This window comes from Saccopteryx bilineata, chromosome 6 (assembly GCF_036850765.1).
Source record: "Saccopteryx bilineata isolate mSacBil1 chromosome 6, mSacBil1_pri_phased_curated, whole genome shotgun sequence".
Classification (NCBI taxonomy): domain Eukaryota; kingdom Metazoa; phylum Chordata; class Mammalia; order Chiroptera; family Emballonuridae; genus Saccopteryx; species Saccopteryx bilineata.
Genome location: NC_089495.1, coordinates 114,111,181 through 114,127,814, shown reverse-complemented (window position 1 = coordinate 114,127,814; position 16,634 = coordinate 114,111,181). Strand labels below are relative to the sequence as shown.

General features: G+C 36.8%; 2 protein-coding genes across 4 annotated transcripts in view; one reads left to right on the top strand and one right to left on the bottom strand.

Moving 5' to 3' along the window:
- Positions 1 to 16,634, top strand: part of SGCG (sarcoglycan gamma) — a 454,763-nt gene that overhangs the window by 188,440 nt on the left and 249,689 nt on the right. The window lies entirely within an intron of this gene.
- PDS5B (PDS5 cohesin associated factor B) overlaps positions 1 to 16,634 on the bottom strand; it is a 197,835-nt gene that overhangs the window by 48,554 nt on the left and 132,647 nt on the right. For all 3 annotated transcript variants that reach the window (XM_066234440.1, XM_066234439.1, XM_066234438.1), the window contains exons 20-21: positions 3,671 to 3,794; positions 361 to 519 (exon numbers count right to left, since the gene is read on the bottom strand). In XM_066234440.1, the coding sequence (XP_066090537.1) occupies positions 361 to 519; positions 3,671 to 3,794 (283 nt within the window). The remainder of the gene's footprint in view (positions 1 to 360; positions 520 to 3,670; positions 3,795 to 16,634) is intronic.

The following is a 16,634-nucleotide window of genomic DNA, read 5'->3' as shown; positions in this document are numbered from 1 at the left end:
CAAAGCATTGGCCTCAGACAAGGGTTGATAAGTGGATCCTGGTCGGGATGCGTGCGGGAATCTATTTCCCCTCCTCTCACTTGGAAAAAGAAGAAAAAAAAGAGATGCGTTACAAAAATTAAGCCCTGGTAAAGTTGAAATAGATAGAATCAGGTGATATTTTGTATTTAACCAGAGATTTATTTTAGATGACATGCCTTGGCTCAGCTCAAGAGATCTAGAAACAGCATGTTAAAAAGATAGGAAAATCTAAAACAAGGGAGTCAACCGAAGTATTATTTATGCCATTTCACTTCTCTGTTGTATAAAATTTTAGAAGATAACATTATAAAGAGCACAAGTCTAAAAAATACAAATTACCCGATCATTCATGAGAAGATCTTTCACAATGAAAGTAGCTACCAAAGACTTCAAAGGAGCAGCAAACTGATCAGGTGCAAGGAGAGCAATGTGACCAATAGTAACCAACGGGGTTATGAGATGTTCCAGGTTGCTTGGATCTAGGCTTTTATGCAGAGGCTGAAAACAAGGAAAGGAAAATATATCCAACTCTATAAATATGCAAATAAACTTCACACATTTTATCTTCAAATTAAAAAAACTACAAATTTTCATATCATAGACATGGTATAAATACATAGTAGCTCAAGCTTACATTTAAACTTCTATAGGTTATTTATGTCTAAAAAGCATCACATTTAAATATTATCGGTTTTGCCTAAGTCATATTTAGAAGTAAAGAAACATTTCAGCAAGAGAATCACATATTTTACAACCACATATATAAATATGCCAGAGAATGCTAGGGCTCACCAATATCAGTTCTCTTCTACTTCCTGGGCATAGGGGGACTATAGGGGCAGCTTACTCAGCAGTTAGGTAAGAACATATGAGTAAGTTCTGGTTAAGAGAATGAGAGTGAAAGTGAGGTATGTCCTGCCTATACTGAGGCAGGTATGACCAGTTTGTCTGCTCCACATTCTCTCTCCTTCCTCACAGGCTGACTTAATACTTAGGATCCACTGGGACTTAAGGAGAAGTCATTAGTCAAAAAGAACATGTGTGCCTAAGCCACTGATTGGAATGAAATCTAAACACTCTACTGGACTTTTTTCAGGAGCAAAAAATAAGCTTTTATTATGTATAGTCATATGCATTTCTTGCAGATTTTTATACCATCAATTATTGAATACCGTGATAAGATACCCAAACAATGTGCACTTTGCCATTACAAAACGATAACGCTCCTCATATTCACATATTAAATGAAATCTAAAATGTATTGTGGAATTTTTAAAACTGAATATTCATAAGAATGATTATAGTATGCTATCATTGGCATATGGGTAAGGGGGACAAAATGTGTGTCTCTATATTATTTGCATATGAATAAAATCTGTCCAGAAAAGTATATTAGAATCTGACAACACTGGATGCTTATGAGAAAGGGAACAGGGTGGCTGAGGATACAGGCCTCAAATGGAGAGGAAACTTTCTGCTATTTTATCATCAGGATGTTTGTTTTTCATCTTTTGATTGCAAAGCAAGTGAATACCGTATTTCCCCATGTATAAGATGCACCCTTTTTGGAAAATTTTGGGATCTAAAAATTGGGTATGTCTCACCTGACCAGGCAGTGGCACAGTGGATAGAGCATCGGACTGGGATGCCGAGGACCCAGGTTCGAGACCCCGAGGTCGCCAGCTTGAGCGTGGGCTCATCTGGCTTGACCAAAAAGTTCCCCAGCTTGGACCAAGGTCACTGGCTCGAGCAAGGGGTTACTCGGTCTGCTGAAGGCCCACGGTCAAGGCACATATGAGAAAGCAATCAATGAACAACTAAGGTGTCGCAACGAAAAACTGATGATTGATGCTTCTCATCTCTCTCCATTCCTGTCTGTCTGTCCCTATCTGTCCCTGGAAAAAACAAAACAAAACAAAACAAAAAAAAAAAAACCCTGGGTATGTCTTATGCAGTGGTTGTAGTTTTTTTACTTGCATTTCCCATTTTTTCATGCTTGTTTTTGTGCTCATTGTTGAGACAGTGATTCGTCATCAGACACAGATGAAGATAAGCTAACAAAAGGGAGTTTTGACAGTGATGAGGAGTTGTATGAATTTTATGATGAATAAAACTTGAGTTCAATAACTTTATGTAATAAACTTTTTTTTCCAAAATTCAGGCCCCCAAATTAAGGTGCGTCTTACACATGGGCGTGTCTTATACATGGGAAATACGGTATATTAGCTATTAAAATTTTTAATGACTAATTTTAATAAAGACTGATGTTCTATCTTCCTATACTAAATACTAAGAAATCTAGGCTTTAAAAAAGCAATATAGAACTCTTCTTTCCCAACAGATTAGGGCAAATGAGCTTCATTTAATCAAAATTACATTTAAATGTATTTCTTGCTATTATTGATGCCTTCCCTCAATACTTCCATTGCACATTTAAGTTCCAGCTCTATAAACAAAAATACAATAGTGTAAATTAGTTTCAGTTAGGTCATTATAAGTGTGACAACTTTCCATAATAAAATAGTAAAATCATTTCAGAAAAAGAAAAATTAATGGTTAATTAATTAAAGATCGATAGTGCTATAAAAACTTTTCTCAGAAAGCCAACCAATCTTGTATGTAATAGGAGAATTACAGGGTAGGTTCTTATAAAGATAAATAGATATAAATACCAAAATGAAAATTAACGTGCCCTAAAAACAAAAGCTTTATATAAATCAACATAAATTCACTGAAGTCATTCGCACATACAAAAACTTATTACAGGTAATACGTCCACCCCAAAATAACAAAATTTAAAACAAGTATTTGCTCCCTACAGAAAAGATGTTGTTTGATAACATCTTTTCTTCCTCCTTCAAGTCTTTAACATAACATAAAAACATGACAAAACTAGTCAATGTTTATAAGATAAAAATCACAAGTCAAAGAATTTATGTAGATAGCTTCTGAATAATTTCTAAATTTGACTTCATTCAAGTCTCACGATCTAAAAAATTATAAGTTAAAAATAAAATATATATATTAAAAAGATATACTTTAATCTGACATGAAGTCAGATCAGCCATTAAAGTATAAACATTTACTTTATATTACCAATCAGTATTGATTTACAAAATCTCACATTTCAGTAGTATCTAACAGTAAACTGACAGAGTAATCATCTATTATGTACTATTAGTAAGTACTATTTTATATATAATTTATTATTAATAAAAGTTTCCTAATACTAAATGTAGTAGTATAAATACAATGTAAAGGTATACATAACATATAATGTAAATATACATGTCAAAAAATTATTCAATTGTTTAATATACAAATTTAGTTAGCATACACATGAATAATCAAGTTATTTCCATATTTTAATGATTCACCAATATCAATTATATTGCTTCAACTCTGAAAATACAGTGGGTCCTCAAATAACATTATTTTGCTGAGATGCCACAGGAACTTAACTCTTGTTTGTATGAATCAGTCTATGGAAAAACTTTTTACTGTAATTTCACTTAAACTCACAGAGACTATTAACAAATTTAAGTGAGGACTGACTGTATACTATAAAATGATATATCTTCAAATGGGAACATTCTATAAAATTATTAATATTTATTTATTTTACATATGAAATAAAAAATCTCTTTACCTCAAATATCTGCGCAAACTGGGTCTCTTTACTAGAAAATATTGCATGGATGCAATGAATAGCATATTTGGCTTGACGGGGGGGTCCTTTTTTAGATTTGTGATGTAAAACAGGAAGCAAAGCTCTAAAAAAAATAAAAAATAAATAAGAAAAATCAACACGACTTCTACTAGGTACTTTGTATTGTTAAAGTAATGTTTTGAAAAAAAAAGTCACACTTACTCAGATTCATTTTCAATCATCTATAATTTTTGCTTTATAAACATTTATATTAAAATATAACCCAAATACAAGTATTTTTCTTCCTTTTTACTTAAAAACTATAAATACAAACAAGAATGGTGGTCCATTTCTTCTTTCTAATTTCCATTAGCCTTTTTTCTTCTATTCTCAATATCATCACTCCAGCTAACCTGCGACTTTTCACTTAAGACCACTGTAAAGGGACCTAACTGTTCCTCTTTTTAAAACTTCTCTTCCTCTTTGATTCATCTTTCACTTGGTTTCAGAACCTACATAAAAGGAAATCTGATTTCTTAACTATTCCATACAAATGGAATACTTTTTTTGTGCCAGACATATTAAAAGTTCCAATTCTTTCCCTTCATGCTACCAGTATATTGGGACAAGACAAATAATAATATGTAAATTAGCAAAATATGTTATGTCAAATTGTGATTAACTGCCACAGAGGAAAACAGAAAGAGGACTGAAAGGAGGATGGGGAGGGGTTTGTGAGAATGTTACAACTTTAAACAGGATGGTTACAGAAGACCTTTTTGCTAAAGTTAATGATCTGAGTTCTGAGGGATCAGGGAGTGAGTCATGTAGCTGCCTGGAAAAACATTCATGTATCACATTATTACACAACACAAAAATTTAAAATAAATACTAAATAAAATAGAATCTTTCAGCTCAACTATTATTCAAATAATGACATTCAAATAAACTTCTGAATCCTTCTCTTTGCCTAACATCAACCCAGTGTTCCAGTTCTAACAATTTACAAATATAATAATACAACACAATAATATCGTCTCACAAAATCAAAATATATTTAAAAAGACATATTATTTTCAAAGTCCTGCAACAAATAGAGAATGGAAAAGCCAATAATATCATGAAAAAATGGGTTGGACATAAAGAGAAAGTTCTTAAAAATATATATATACAAATTATCCTACACTGTGTGAAAAGATGTCCACAATCACTTATTTAAAATAAAATACAAATTAAACTTCACAAGGAGGACTTCTGCTCCAGATTATGCCAATATATCTGAGACTGGCTCTATTGGCACACTGTAGTAAACAAGTAGAATACAAGACAAATGTTAAAGGTTTCAGACACTGGACTCCAGGCAGCACACTTCTATAACCCTAAAAGAAAGAGAACTAGAGAAGCCCGACCACCTGGCCCCTGCTTACTGCACTGAGGTAGCTTCCAGACTATCACAAACGGAGCCCAGTGGCCCTGTGAAGTTGAGGAAACAGAAAGGTGTCAGAGATGCCAAAGGAGCTATATGTACTTTCTAGGGCAGAAAACCACAGAGGAAGGAGCTACAAAGAAAGAAAGAGAGCATAAGTTCTGGAGATCTGAAGAGGGAGGGATATCCTCAAGTCTTTGGCTGAATAACGGCAGTATTACGCATGAGAAACCAGATATAAAAAGCTGAAAAGCAGGCAAAGAAAAAAAAGAAAAAGAAAAAAAAAGCCTGGTAATAATTCATGTTTCCGCCAGCTATAGTAAACAACATTTTCATTCATAACCAGTAGAAAGTGAATCAATAGAAACAGGTCCATTGAATTCCAAGATGACTATGGAGTAGGAGGACTTTCCAATCACCACCTCCCAGGACCAAAATGGATTACAATTTAATTTAAGAACAATCATCTTGAAAAAGCAACTTTGGACTAACCTAAGAAGAGTCTATACCCAAGGATCACTGAAGAAGCCACACTGTGACTGGTAAGAATGGTAGAGATGCGGGAAGGTCTGCTCCGCTCCCAGGAACAAGCTGAGGATGAGGGTCCAGAGGGACTTGCACAGTGGGAAGGGCCGCCCTGAAAAGTGTGGGTGCTCAGCCCCAGTTCCAGAGCCCCAACCTAGAGTACCAGAGCCTACAAGAAGCGCCCACACAGTATTTGGCACTGAAAAGAGCCAGTTTTGTGTCTGCGAGAAAGAGATGGAGCACTTGAAGACACAGACCCCATCTTAAAGGGCCCACACAGAAAATCTTGTTCAAAGCCATTTACACAGGGCTCTGGTGGAGGGAGAGATGAGAGGACTAGCGTTGTATGAGAAGACTGTAAAGTTGGAGGCTCGGGAAGAAACACTGTTGGAGATGGCCACTGGAACCCCTGTGCTGAGTCATTCCCCAGTACTGCAGTCCCCATCTTTCTTGGGTGGAGCAGTCCCCTGAGTGGCATCAGCTTGGGGAAAAGCAACTGGTCCACCCTTGGGAGTCTCTCCTGCCCAGTCAGGGAGATGGGTTGTTCTGAGAAGCCAGGAAACAGAGGGCACATAAGTGACTCAGTTTTCTGGTGCTGAGGACGGAGCCTTCCCCACACACTCCTGAGTCTAAGACTGGTAATTTTGCCTCACAGGAGATTCAGTAGAAACTGTCTGGAGTGCGGGCAGACCACACCTCTGGGCCTCACAGGCCACACCCTACTGAAGTCTGCAAAAAATATCTGGACAGACTGACACCAGGGGCCAAGGGGTGGAGCGACACCCACCACCTTTCCTAATCGTTGAATTGCTGAAGGCTCTAGACCACTGGTAGTCAACCTGGTCCCTACCGCCCACTGGTGGGCGACCCAGCTTTCATGGTGGGTGGTAGCGGAGCAACCAAAGGATAAATAAAAAGATAGATTTAACTATAGTAAGTTGTTTTATAAAGATTTATACTGCCAAACTTAGCGAATATCCGACATAAAGTACTTGGTAAGTAATTATTATATACTTTAACTTGCTGTAACTGCTTTATAAATTTTATAAAGTAAAGTTATTTCCCTACTTTATAAATCACCATTACTGTGGAACTGGTGGGCGGTTAGAAAATTTTACTACTAACAGAGATACAAAAGTGGACGGTAGGTATAAAAAGGTTGATTACTCCTGCTCTAGACTCTACCAGAGGTTTCTTCAGTGGCTCAGCACCACAAGCAGACAGAAGCTGCAAGAGACGGGAATCAGAGAACCTTGGGATTTTGAAAGAACCCTTCCCCAAGTCCAGTATGAGTAAAAGCCAGCCTAGGTGTGCAGCTTGGTATTGCCATGGGCAACTGAGCCCAACAGAGGCAGCCACAAACTCTGGACTGCTTGTAGCTCCAAGGTTACTGACCATTCATGGGCAGTGTCTCCCAATGGTCTGTGCCAGGTTCCTGCCAGAAGGCCCAGGGCTGGCACATTCAGCGGACAGTTGAGGAGAGCAATGGTTCAGGTCCTAACAACTCTTGCCAGAGTGGTATCCTAAGAAAGGGCTCTGCAAACCTGACCCAGCTGAGGCAAGTTTCACTCTCTGACCAGCACCAGCACAGCGGCTCATGTGCATTGCATGGGGTGGGGCTTCATAGTCAGCCAGCCTGGGCACTATATCCTGTTCTGCTGGGCTAGATCCCACAGAGGAAAATGAGAGAGGCCTGGAGCATGGGCATTTAATGTGTGGGTCCCTGTTGCCAACTACTATTGGATCTGGTCGAGGGGCTTAGCCACCTTTGGAGTGGGGGGCACAGTCAGCCCCAGGAGAGGACTCTTCCAGTCTTTCTCCCTGAGACCAGGGTCTCACCAACTGAAAGAACTTCTACAGAGGGGACTGTCGGCCACACTTGGACTGAACCTACTGCTCACCTTGTTGGGGAAAATAAAATTTGAGTATCCAGCAGTGGCCGAGGGATTAAGATCTAGAGTAGGGGCCACATTTCTCGTACTGAGCTCCTGACTAAGAGACCCCTGAAGTGGGGGGGGGTCTCACTAACGTTGTATTGACAACCTCAGCTGACCTAACCCACCTAGATTGTAACCTGGAAAGGGATTGGTTGGTTGAGGCCAGTCTGAGCCAACACTACACAGTCTTTCTATGAAGACACTGTGAGAAGACTAGGCAGCTGCAAGAAGAGGTGGAACAGCTGAAAAGTGGAGACAAATTTTACACAGTTTGGGGCTCTTACGGAACTGTTCTCATCTCTAAGTGAGAGGAAGCTAATCCTTATACATAGGCTGGCCCCTGCCACACTACCCAGGCACTAAACACACAGACATAAATAGTGAAATGAGCAGTGGCTGCAGACAGGTAGCCCACAGCAGGTTCCAAACAACAGCTGACGCCAACTAACAAAGATCTAGAAACAACACAATTGGTAGTGGGTGGCAGACAGCACCAAACCTAGACTCAGCTACCTACACAAGCAACATACCCAAAGGAGGAGTCTACCAGGCATCAGACAGTGTGGAGAATATACACACCCAACTGGACAGACATTGCACAGTGTGTAATACACATGATCAAGGTTGACCCTTAGGGCCAGCCAGCCTGAAGAAATAACCATACCCATGAAAGGACCACCTGCATTCAAAAAAGAGAGAAAATAGTAAGCTCAAGATTTATTCCTAGAACAAAGAAAACAGGTGGCCTGGAGGTCAGTACAACATTGAGCCCATCTTCCTCACAAAGACCCACAAAAGTTCAAAGTCAGACACTATCTAATACACAGACAAAATGGGCAGACAAAGAAATGCAAACCAAATGAATCAACAAGAAAAATCCCCAGAAAAAGAACTAAATGAAATGGAAGAAACCGAACTACCAGATACAGAGTTTAAAATAATTTTTAGGATACTCAAAGATTTATAGCAACAATGAAAGGACATAATGAGTACCTATATAAAGAGATACCAAACATCAAAAAGGACATAGAAATCATAAAAAAAGAACCAGTCAGAAATGAAAAATACAATATCAGAAATGAAGACTGCACTAGAAAGGATCAACAGCAGTCTGGATAAAATAGAGGATCAAACCAGCAATTCAGAAGACAAGGTAAATAAAAGCACAGAAGCAGAGCAGCAAAACAAAATGAGGCTAAAAAAGAATGAGGAAACTCTAAGAGACCTTTGTGATAACATAAAGACAGAACATTTCTGTATCATGGGAGTTTCTGAAGGAGAAGAGAATGAACAAGGATAGAGAAGTTGTTTCAAGAAATCATAGCTGAAAATTTCCCTAAACTGATTAAGGAAAAAGTCACACAAGTTCAAGAAGCATAAAGAGTCCCAATAAAGAGGAACCTAAGGAGGCCTACACCAAGATGTATCATAATTAAAATGCCAAATTTAAGAGACAAAGAAAGAATACTAAAAGCTGCAAGAGAAAAGAAGTTAATTACCTACAGAGGAACCCCCACATAAGGATGACATTTGACTTCTCAACAGAAACACTTGAGGCCAGAAGGGATTGGCAAGAAATATTCAAAGTGATGCAAAACAAGAACCTACAACCAACACTACTTTATCCAGCAAGGCTATCATTTAAAATCGAAGGAGAAATAAAAAGCTTCCCAGACAAAACACAACTCAATAAATTCATTAAAACCAACCCGGTATTGCAAGAAATCTTTAAGGGGGCCTCCTGTCAAAAGAGCAAAGGAAAAAAAAGAAATCTAGAGAAAGAGGATTGTAGATTTAGAAAATAAAATGGCAATAAATAAGTATATATCAATAATAACCTTAAATATAAATGGATTACATGCTCCAATCAAAAGACATAGGGTAGCTACATGGATAAGAAAACAGGACTCATACATATGCTGTCTACAAAAGACCCACCACAGAATAAAAGATACACATGCACTGAAAGTGAAGGGATAGAAAAAAATATTCCATGAAATGGAAATGAAAAAAAAGCTGGGGTAGCAATACTTATATCAGACAAAATAGACTTTAAAACAAAGGCTATAGTAAGAAATAAAGAAGATCATTACATAATGACAAAAGAAGCAATCCATCAGGAGGTATAATCATTATAAATATTTATGTACCTAATATAGAAGCACCTAAATATTAATATATAAAGCAGATTTTGATAAGCATAAAGGGAGAGATCTACAGCAATATTATAATAGTAGGGGATTTTAATACAACACTAACATCACCGGACAGATCCTCCAGCCAGAAAATTAACGAAGAAACAGCGGCCTGAAATGACACACTAGGTCAATTGTATTTAATTGATATCTTCAGAACCTTTCACCCCAAAGAAGCAGAATATACATTCTTTTCAAGTGCTCATGGTACATTCTCTAGGATAAAACACATTTTAGGACACAAAATAAGTCGCAATAATTTTAAGAAGACTGAAATCATATCAAGCATCTTCTCTGATCACAATGTAATGAAACTAGAAATCAATTACAAAATAAATACTGAAAAACATTCAAACACTTGGAGGCTAAATAGCATGTTATTAAATAATGAATGGGTTAACAAGATCAAGGAAGAAATAAAAAATTTCCTTAAAACAAGTGAAAACGAACATACAACAACTCAAAATTTATGAGACACAGCAAAGGCAGTCCTGAGAGGGAAGTTCCTAGCATTACAGCATTACCTTAAGAAGCAATAAAAAGCTCAAAAAACAACTTAACCCTGCATCTAAAAGAACTAGAAATAGAACAACAGATAAAGCCCAGAGGAATTAGAAGAAAAGAAATAATAAAGATTAGAGCAGAAATAAAGGACATAGAGACTAAAAAAACAAAACAAAAAAATCAATGAAACCAAGAGCTGGTTCTTTGAAAAGGTAAAGAAGAATGATGAACCTTTAACCAGACTCACCAAGAAAAAGAGAAAACTCAAATAAATAAAATTAGAAATGAAAATAAAGAAGTAACAACTGATACTGCAGAAATACAAAGGATTGTAAGAAAATACTATGAAGATCTATATGCAAAATAATTGGACATCCTAAGTGAAATGGATAAATTCCTAGAAACATACAATCTTCCAAAACTCAATCTGGAAGAATCAGAAAACCTAAACAGACAATTACAATAAATGAAATTAAAACAGTTATCAAAAAACTCTCAACAACCAAAAGTCCTGGACCGGATGGCTTCACAGCCGAATTTTACCAAATATTCAAAGAAGAATTAACACCTATCCTTTTCAAACTATTTCAAAAAATTCAAGAGGAGAGAAGACTTCCAAGCTCCTTTTATGAGGCAAGCATTATCCTCATTCCAAAATCAGGTAAAGACACTACAAAGAAAGGAAACTACAGACCAATATCCCTAATGAACACAGATGCTAAAATCTCAACAAAATATTAGCAAACTGGATCCAGCAATACATTAAAAAAGTATACGTCATGATCAAATGGGATTTATTCCAGAGAGGCAAGGCTGGAATATCTGCAAATAAATCAATGTGATTCATCACGTAAACAAAAGGATCAAAATCACTTGATTATATCAACAGATACAAAAAAGCATTTGATAAAATCCAGCACCCATTCATGATCAAAGCTCTAAGCCGAGTGGGAATACAGAGAACTTACCTCAACATGATAAAGACCATCTATGACAAAGCGACAGCTAACAGCATACAAAATGGGCAAAAATTAAAAGCAATCCCCTTAAGATCAGGAACAAGGCAGGGTTTCACCACTCTTATTCAACATAGTCCTGGAACTCCTAGCCACAGCAATCAGACAAGAAGAAATAAAAGGCATCCAAATTTGAAAAGAAGTTAAACTATCATTATTTTCTGATGATCCAATACTGTACGTAATAAACCCTAAAGTCGAGGTTAAAAAAAAACAAACTACTAGACTTGATGTATAAATTTGGCAAGGTGGCAGGATATAAAATTAATATTCAGAAATCAGTGGCATTTTTATACACCGACAATAAACTGTCTGAAAGAGCCATTAAGGAAACAATCCCCTTCACTATTACAGCAACAACAAAAAAATACAGGACCTAGGAGTAAATTAAACGATGGAGGTAAAAGACTTGTACTCAGAAAATTATAAGACATTGAAAAATCAATTCAAGTGGAAGTATATACTGTGCTCATGGATAGGAAAAATAAACATTAAAATTTCTATTTACCCAAAGAAATTTATAAATTCAATGCCATTCCTATTAAAATACCAATGGGATACTTCAAAGATATAGAACACATATTCCAAAAATTTTTATGAAACCAAAAAAGAACACAAATAGCCTCGGCAATCTTGAAAATGAAGAATAAAGTGGGAGGTATCACCCTTCCTGATATCACGTTATACTACAAGGCCACTGTAATCAAAACAGCTTGGTATTGGCATAAGAATAGGCAGACAGATCAATAGAGCAGAACAGAAATCCCAGAAATAAACCCACATCTTTATGGGCAATAGATATTGGACAAAGGAACCAAGAGCATACAGTAAAGACAGTCCCTTTAATAAATTGTATTGGGAAAACTAGACAGGCATACGCAAAAAAATGAAACTAGACCTCCTACTTATACCATTCACAGACATAAACCAAAATCGATAAAAGACTTAAATGTGGGTCTCAAAATTATAAACATTTTGGAAGAAAATATAGGCAGTTAAGTCTCCAATATCTCTCGTAGCAATATTTTTGCAGATTTATCTCTACAGGCAAGTGAAATAAAGCACAAAATAAACAAATGAGACTATATCAAACTAAAAAGCGTTTGCACAGCAAAAGACATCATGACCAAAATAAAAAGACAACCCACACAATGAGAGAACATATTCACCAATAAGTCTGATAAGGGGTTAATAACCAAAATTTATAAAGAACTTCTAAAACTCAACACCAAGAAGATAAACAATCCAATTAAAAAATAGCCAAAGAACTGAATAGACACTTCTACAAAGAGGTCATACAGATGACCAATAGGAATATGAAAAAAATGTTCAATGTCAGTAATCATCAGAGAAATGCAAATTAAAACCAGAATGAGATACCACTCACACCTGTCAGAATGGTTCTCATTAATAAATCAACACACAATAAGATCTGGTGAGGGTGTGGAGAAAAGGGAACCCTCTTGCACTGCTAGCAGGAATACAAATTTGTGCAGCCACTGTGGAAAACAGTGTGGAGTTTCTTCAAAAAATTAAAAATGGGCCATGGCCTGTTAGTTCAGTTGTAGAGTCGGCCTGGTATGTGGAAGTCCTGGTTCGATTCCCCATCAGGGCACACAGTAGAAGTGCCCATGTGCTTCTCCACCCCTCCCCCTCTCCTTCTTCTCTGCCTCTCTCTTCCCGTCCCACAGTCAAGGCTACATTGGAGCAAAGTTGGCCCGGGCACTGAGGACGGCTCCATGGCCTCTGCCTCAGGCACTAGAATGGCTCCAGCCGCAAAGGAGCAATGCCCCAGATGGGCAGAGCATTGTCCCCTGGTGGGCATGCTGGGTGGATCCCGGTTGGGTGCATGCAGGAGTTTTTCTGACTGCCTCCCTGCTTCTAACTTCAGGAAAAATACAAAAAAATAAATAATAATAAAAATATAAAAATGGAACAGCCTTTTGACCCAGATATTCCACTTTTAGGAATATATCCTAAGAATACAAAATAACTGATTCAAAAGATGATATACACCTCCATGTTTATTACAGCATTGTTCACAACAGCCAAGATCTGGAAACAGCCGAAGTGTCCATCAGTGGACAAGTGGATTAAATAGCTGTGGTACATATATGCAATGGAATACTACGTGGCCGTGAAAAAGGAAACATTACCTTTTGCAATATTATGGATGGACCTGGAGACTATTATGCTAAGTGAAATAAGCCAGGCAAAGGAACACAAATATATGATCTCTTTTATATGTGGAATCTAATCAACAAAATGGAACAGAGGCAGAGACGAGGTCACAGGGACCAGAGGGACAGCTGTCAGAGCGAAGGGGGACGAGGGGATGGAACCAGAGAGGGTGAAGGAATTAGTGAAATTACATATACATAACACATAGATACAGGTAACAGGACAGCAAATCCCAGAGAGTAGGGGGGAGTAATTTAGGGGGAGGGGAAAAGTGGGGTTGTAATGGGGGACATGGGGGTAGGTGGTGAGAGTATTATATTGAGTGAAACACTTGAATACATGTTAATACAATAAATTAAAATTAATAAATACTTTAAAAAATAATAAAAAAAGAGAAAGAAACAGGTCCAGAAATGGTACAAGTGATGGAACTAGCTAAGACATTGACACAACTATGCCTCACAGGCTCAAGAAGGTAAGAAAAAAATATAAACGTGATAAGCACAGAAATAAAATAAATAGAAAAGACCCAGGTGGAATTATTAAATATGAATAACAATATTGATAAGAGGTAAAGGCAGATTATACAGGGCTGAGCAAAAGTAGATCTACTGTTTTTATATAGAAAAACGTATAATACAAGAGAAACTATTCAAGAATAAGCTGTTTTATGTACTCAGAACTGCAAACCTAGTATTGCCCACCCGTATATATCAGAGAAGAAAAAGATCAGTGAACTTAACACAGCAATAGAAACAATGCAAAATAAAACCAGAGGAAAAATAGAACAGAAAAAGAAAGAGCATTATTGACCTGTAAGACACTATCAAGTAGTCAAACATCATGTAATTGGGAGTCCGAGACAGGAGGTGGGGAGAGGAAAACAGTATTTGAAGAAGTAATAGCCAAAATTTTTCCAAGGATGATGGAAATAACCCATAGTCCCAAGAATCAATATAAACCTAAAGCAGCAGAAACAGAAAATAAATTATAAGGTCTATCTTTATCATCGATTTGGTAAAAATATCAACAAAAAGGACAATTTTTAACATAGAAAACACACAACAAACACAGGGACAAAGAATGAATGAACACTTTCCATCAGAAACTGCACAACCTAGAAAACTATAATGACGTCTTTCAGCTACTAAAATAAACACATTTGTCAACCTGAAGTTTTATTGTGAGCAAAAATACCTTGCAAGAATGAAGGCAAAATACAGACATTTTCAGACAAAGAAACGCTGAAATAAGTATAAGCAGAATTATAAGAAGTAAGTTTAAGAAGAAAAATGGTAACATGAAAAAGTGGCTACATATCCAAAAGAAAAGAGAGAGCAACAGAAATGGTAACCATTTCCAACAAAAACAAAAGAAGACACGGACAATTGTTTCTTGGCCTTTTGGCAAGATCAAGTATAAGAAAACAAAGACCAAACAGAAACTCATTTTAAATATTCTTCTCACAATAATTAGGAGATAATTCTAAATGAATATGAAGCTATAAAATATCCCTTAATCTTGTGAGCAGTATATAAGCCCCTGGAAGATTTAAAGTTAAAATAAAAGAACATGCCTCACAAACACTAATAAATAAGGGATCTGCTGCTCTCAGAAAAAGATTACAGAACAAAGAAAATGACGAGGGAGAGAGACATTTCATAACTCAGTTCTGGCAACAAAACTATGGGGGATCAGATACACTCGTACACTGCTAGTGGAAATGCAAAATGTTATAACCACTATGGAGGACAGTGGAGTGACATCTAGGAAAATCAGATATGCATTTACTCTATCAACAAAATAAACACTGAAATATGGAGTAACTGCCAATACAAGTAAAGAAAAAAATCAAGATGGAGAAAAGTATGTATCCTGTAGTTTATCATTTACCTATCAAAAGGGGGACATACACATACATATATACACATACACACTTGAGCACTTCCAGACAAACGTGTGGAAAGACATTTTTTTTAAACATTTATCTATATGTAAGAAAAAAAGTTAAAAAACAGAAGCTAAACTTTTTGCAATACATCTTGCTTTTAGACTTGTCTTTAAAACAAGTGAATATTTCATTTAATTTAGTAATAAAATTAAATTTAAAAGGGCAATCTCTTAAAAAGTAAAATGAAACAAATGAACAGAAAGAAGTACCCATTTGGTGGTATAACTACACAAAGAAGAAGCATTCCAAGTGACTTTAGCATAGGAATTTGACCATACATCACTGCTACTGTCCAATACCCTAAATACAAGACAACTCCCTAAACAAATCAACAACTGTGTTTAGGAATGACATTGGTAGTGCTACTATTCTGAGACTGTTATATACAATATTTACTAAAACATTGCTGTTTTATCATCCTGGGTTACTTCAGCATGGGGAAGTAAAGACATAAATGTAAAGTGGAAGAGGTTCAATAAAATCTTTATGATCCTGAATCTGAACTGGAATAATCAATATAAACACTCAAAGCATTTTATCTTCCAAAAACCATTCTTTAGCTGTGTCCACTGAATCATCCTAGCAAAATGACCCACACGATAGCTAGCAATTGGTATCTCACATGACTGACACTCTTGATACCATCCCGAAATTTCAGGTGTGAAGCAGGAAATGTACTAGATGGGCCTGAAACATTTTGTCATGAAAGACTGCAAAGAAACAACAAAGATTAGCATTGTTCAAAAAGACTCAGAGGTTTCCAAATATAGATGGGACAATCTGAGCATCAATGAGATTGATCACCATAACTGACTGAAACACAAATACATGTAAATCCGTAAGTTTATAATGTTATTTTTAAAAACCAACAGTTAATTGGTCACATTGAGAGGTTGCTAGTAAAGTCACCCTATTTTGAACACTGTTCAATAATATAAAAGAATCAAGTATATGGCCGACCAGGCGGTGACGCAGTGGATAGTGTCGAACTGGGACACGGAGGACCCACGTTCAAAACTCTGAGGTCGCTGGCTTGAGTATGAGCTCATCTGGTTTGAGCAAGGTTCACCAGCTTGAGACCAAGGTCGCTGGCTTGAGCAAGGGGTCCCTTGCTTTGCTGTGGACCCCCGGTCAAGGTACATATGAGAAAGCAATCAATGAACAATTAAGGTGCCACCAAAGACGAATTGATGCTTCTCATCTCTCTTTCTGTCTGTCTGTCCCTATCT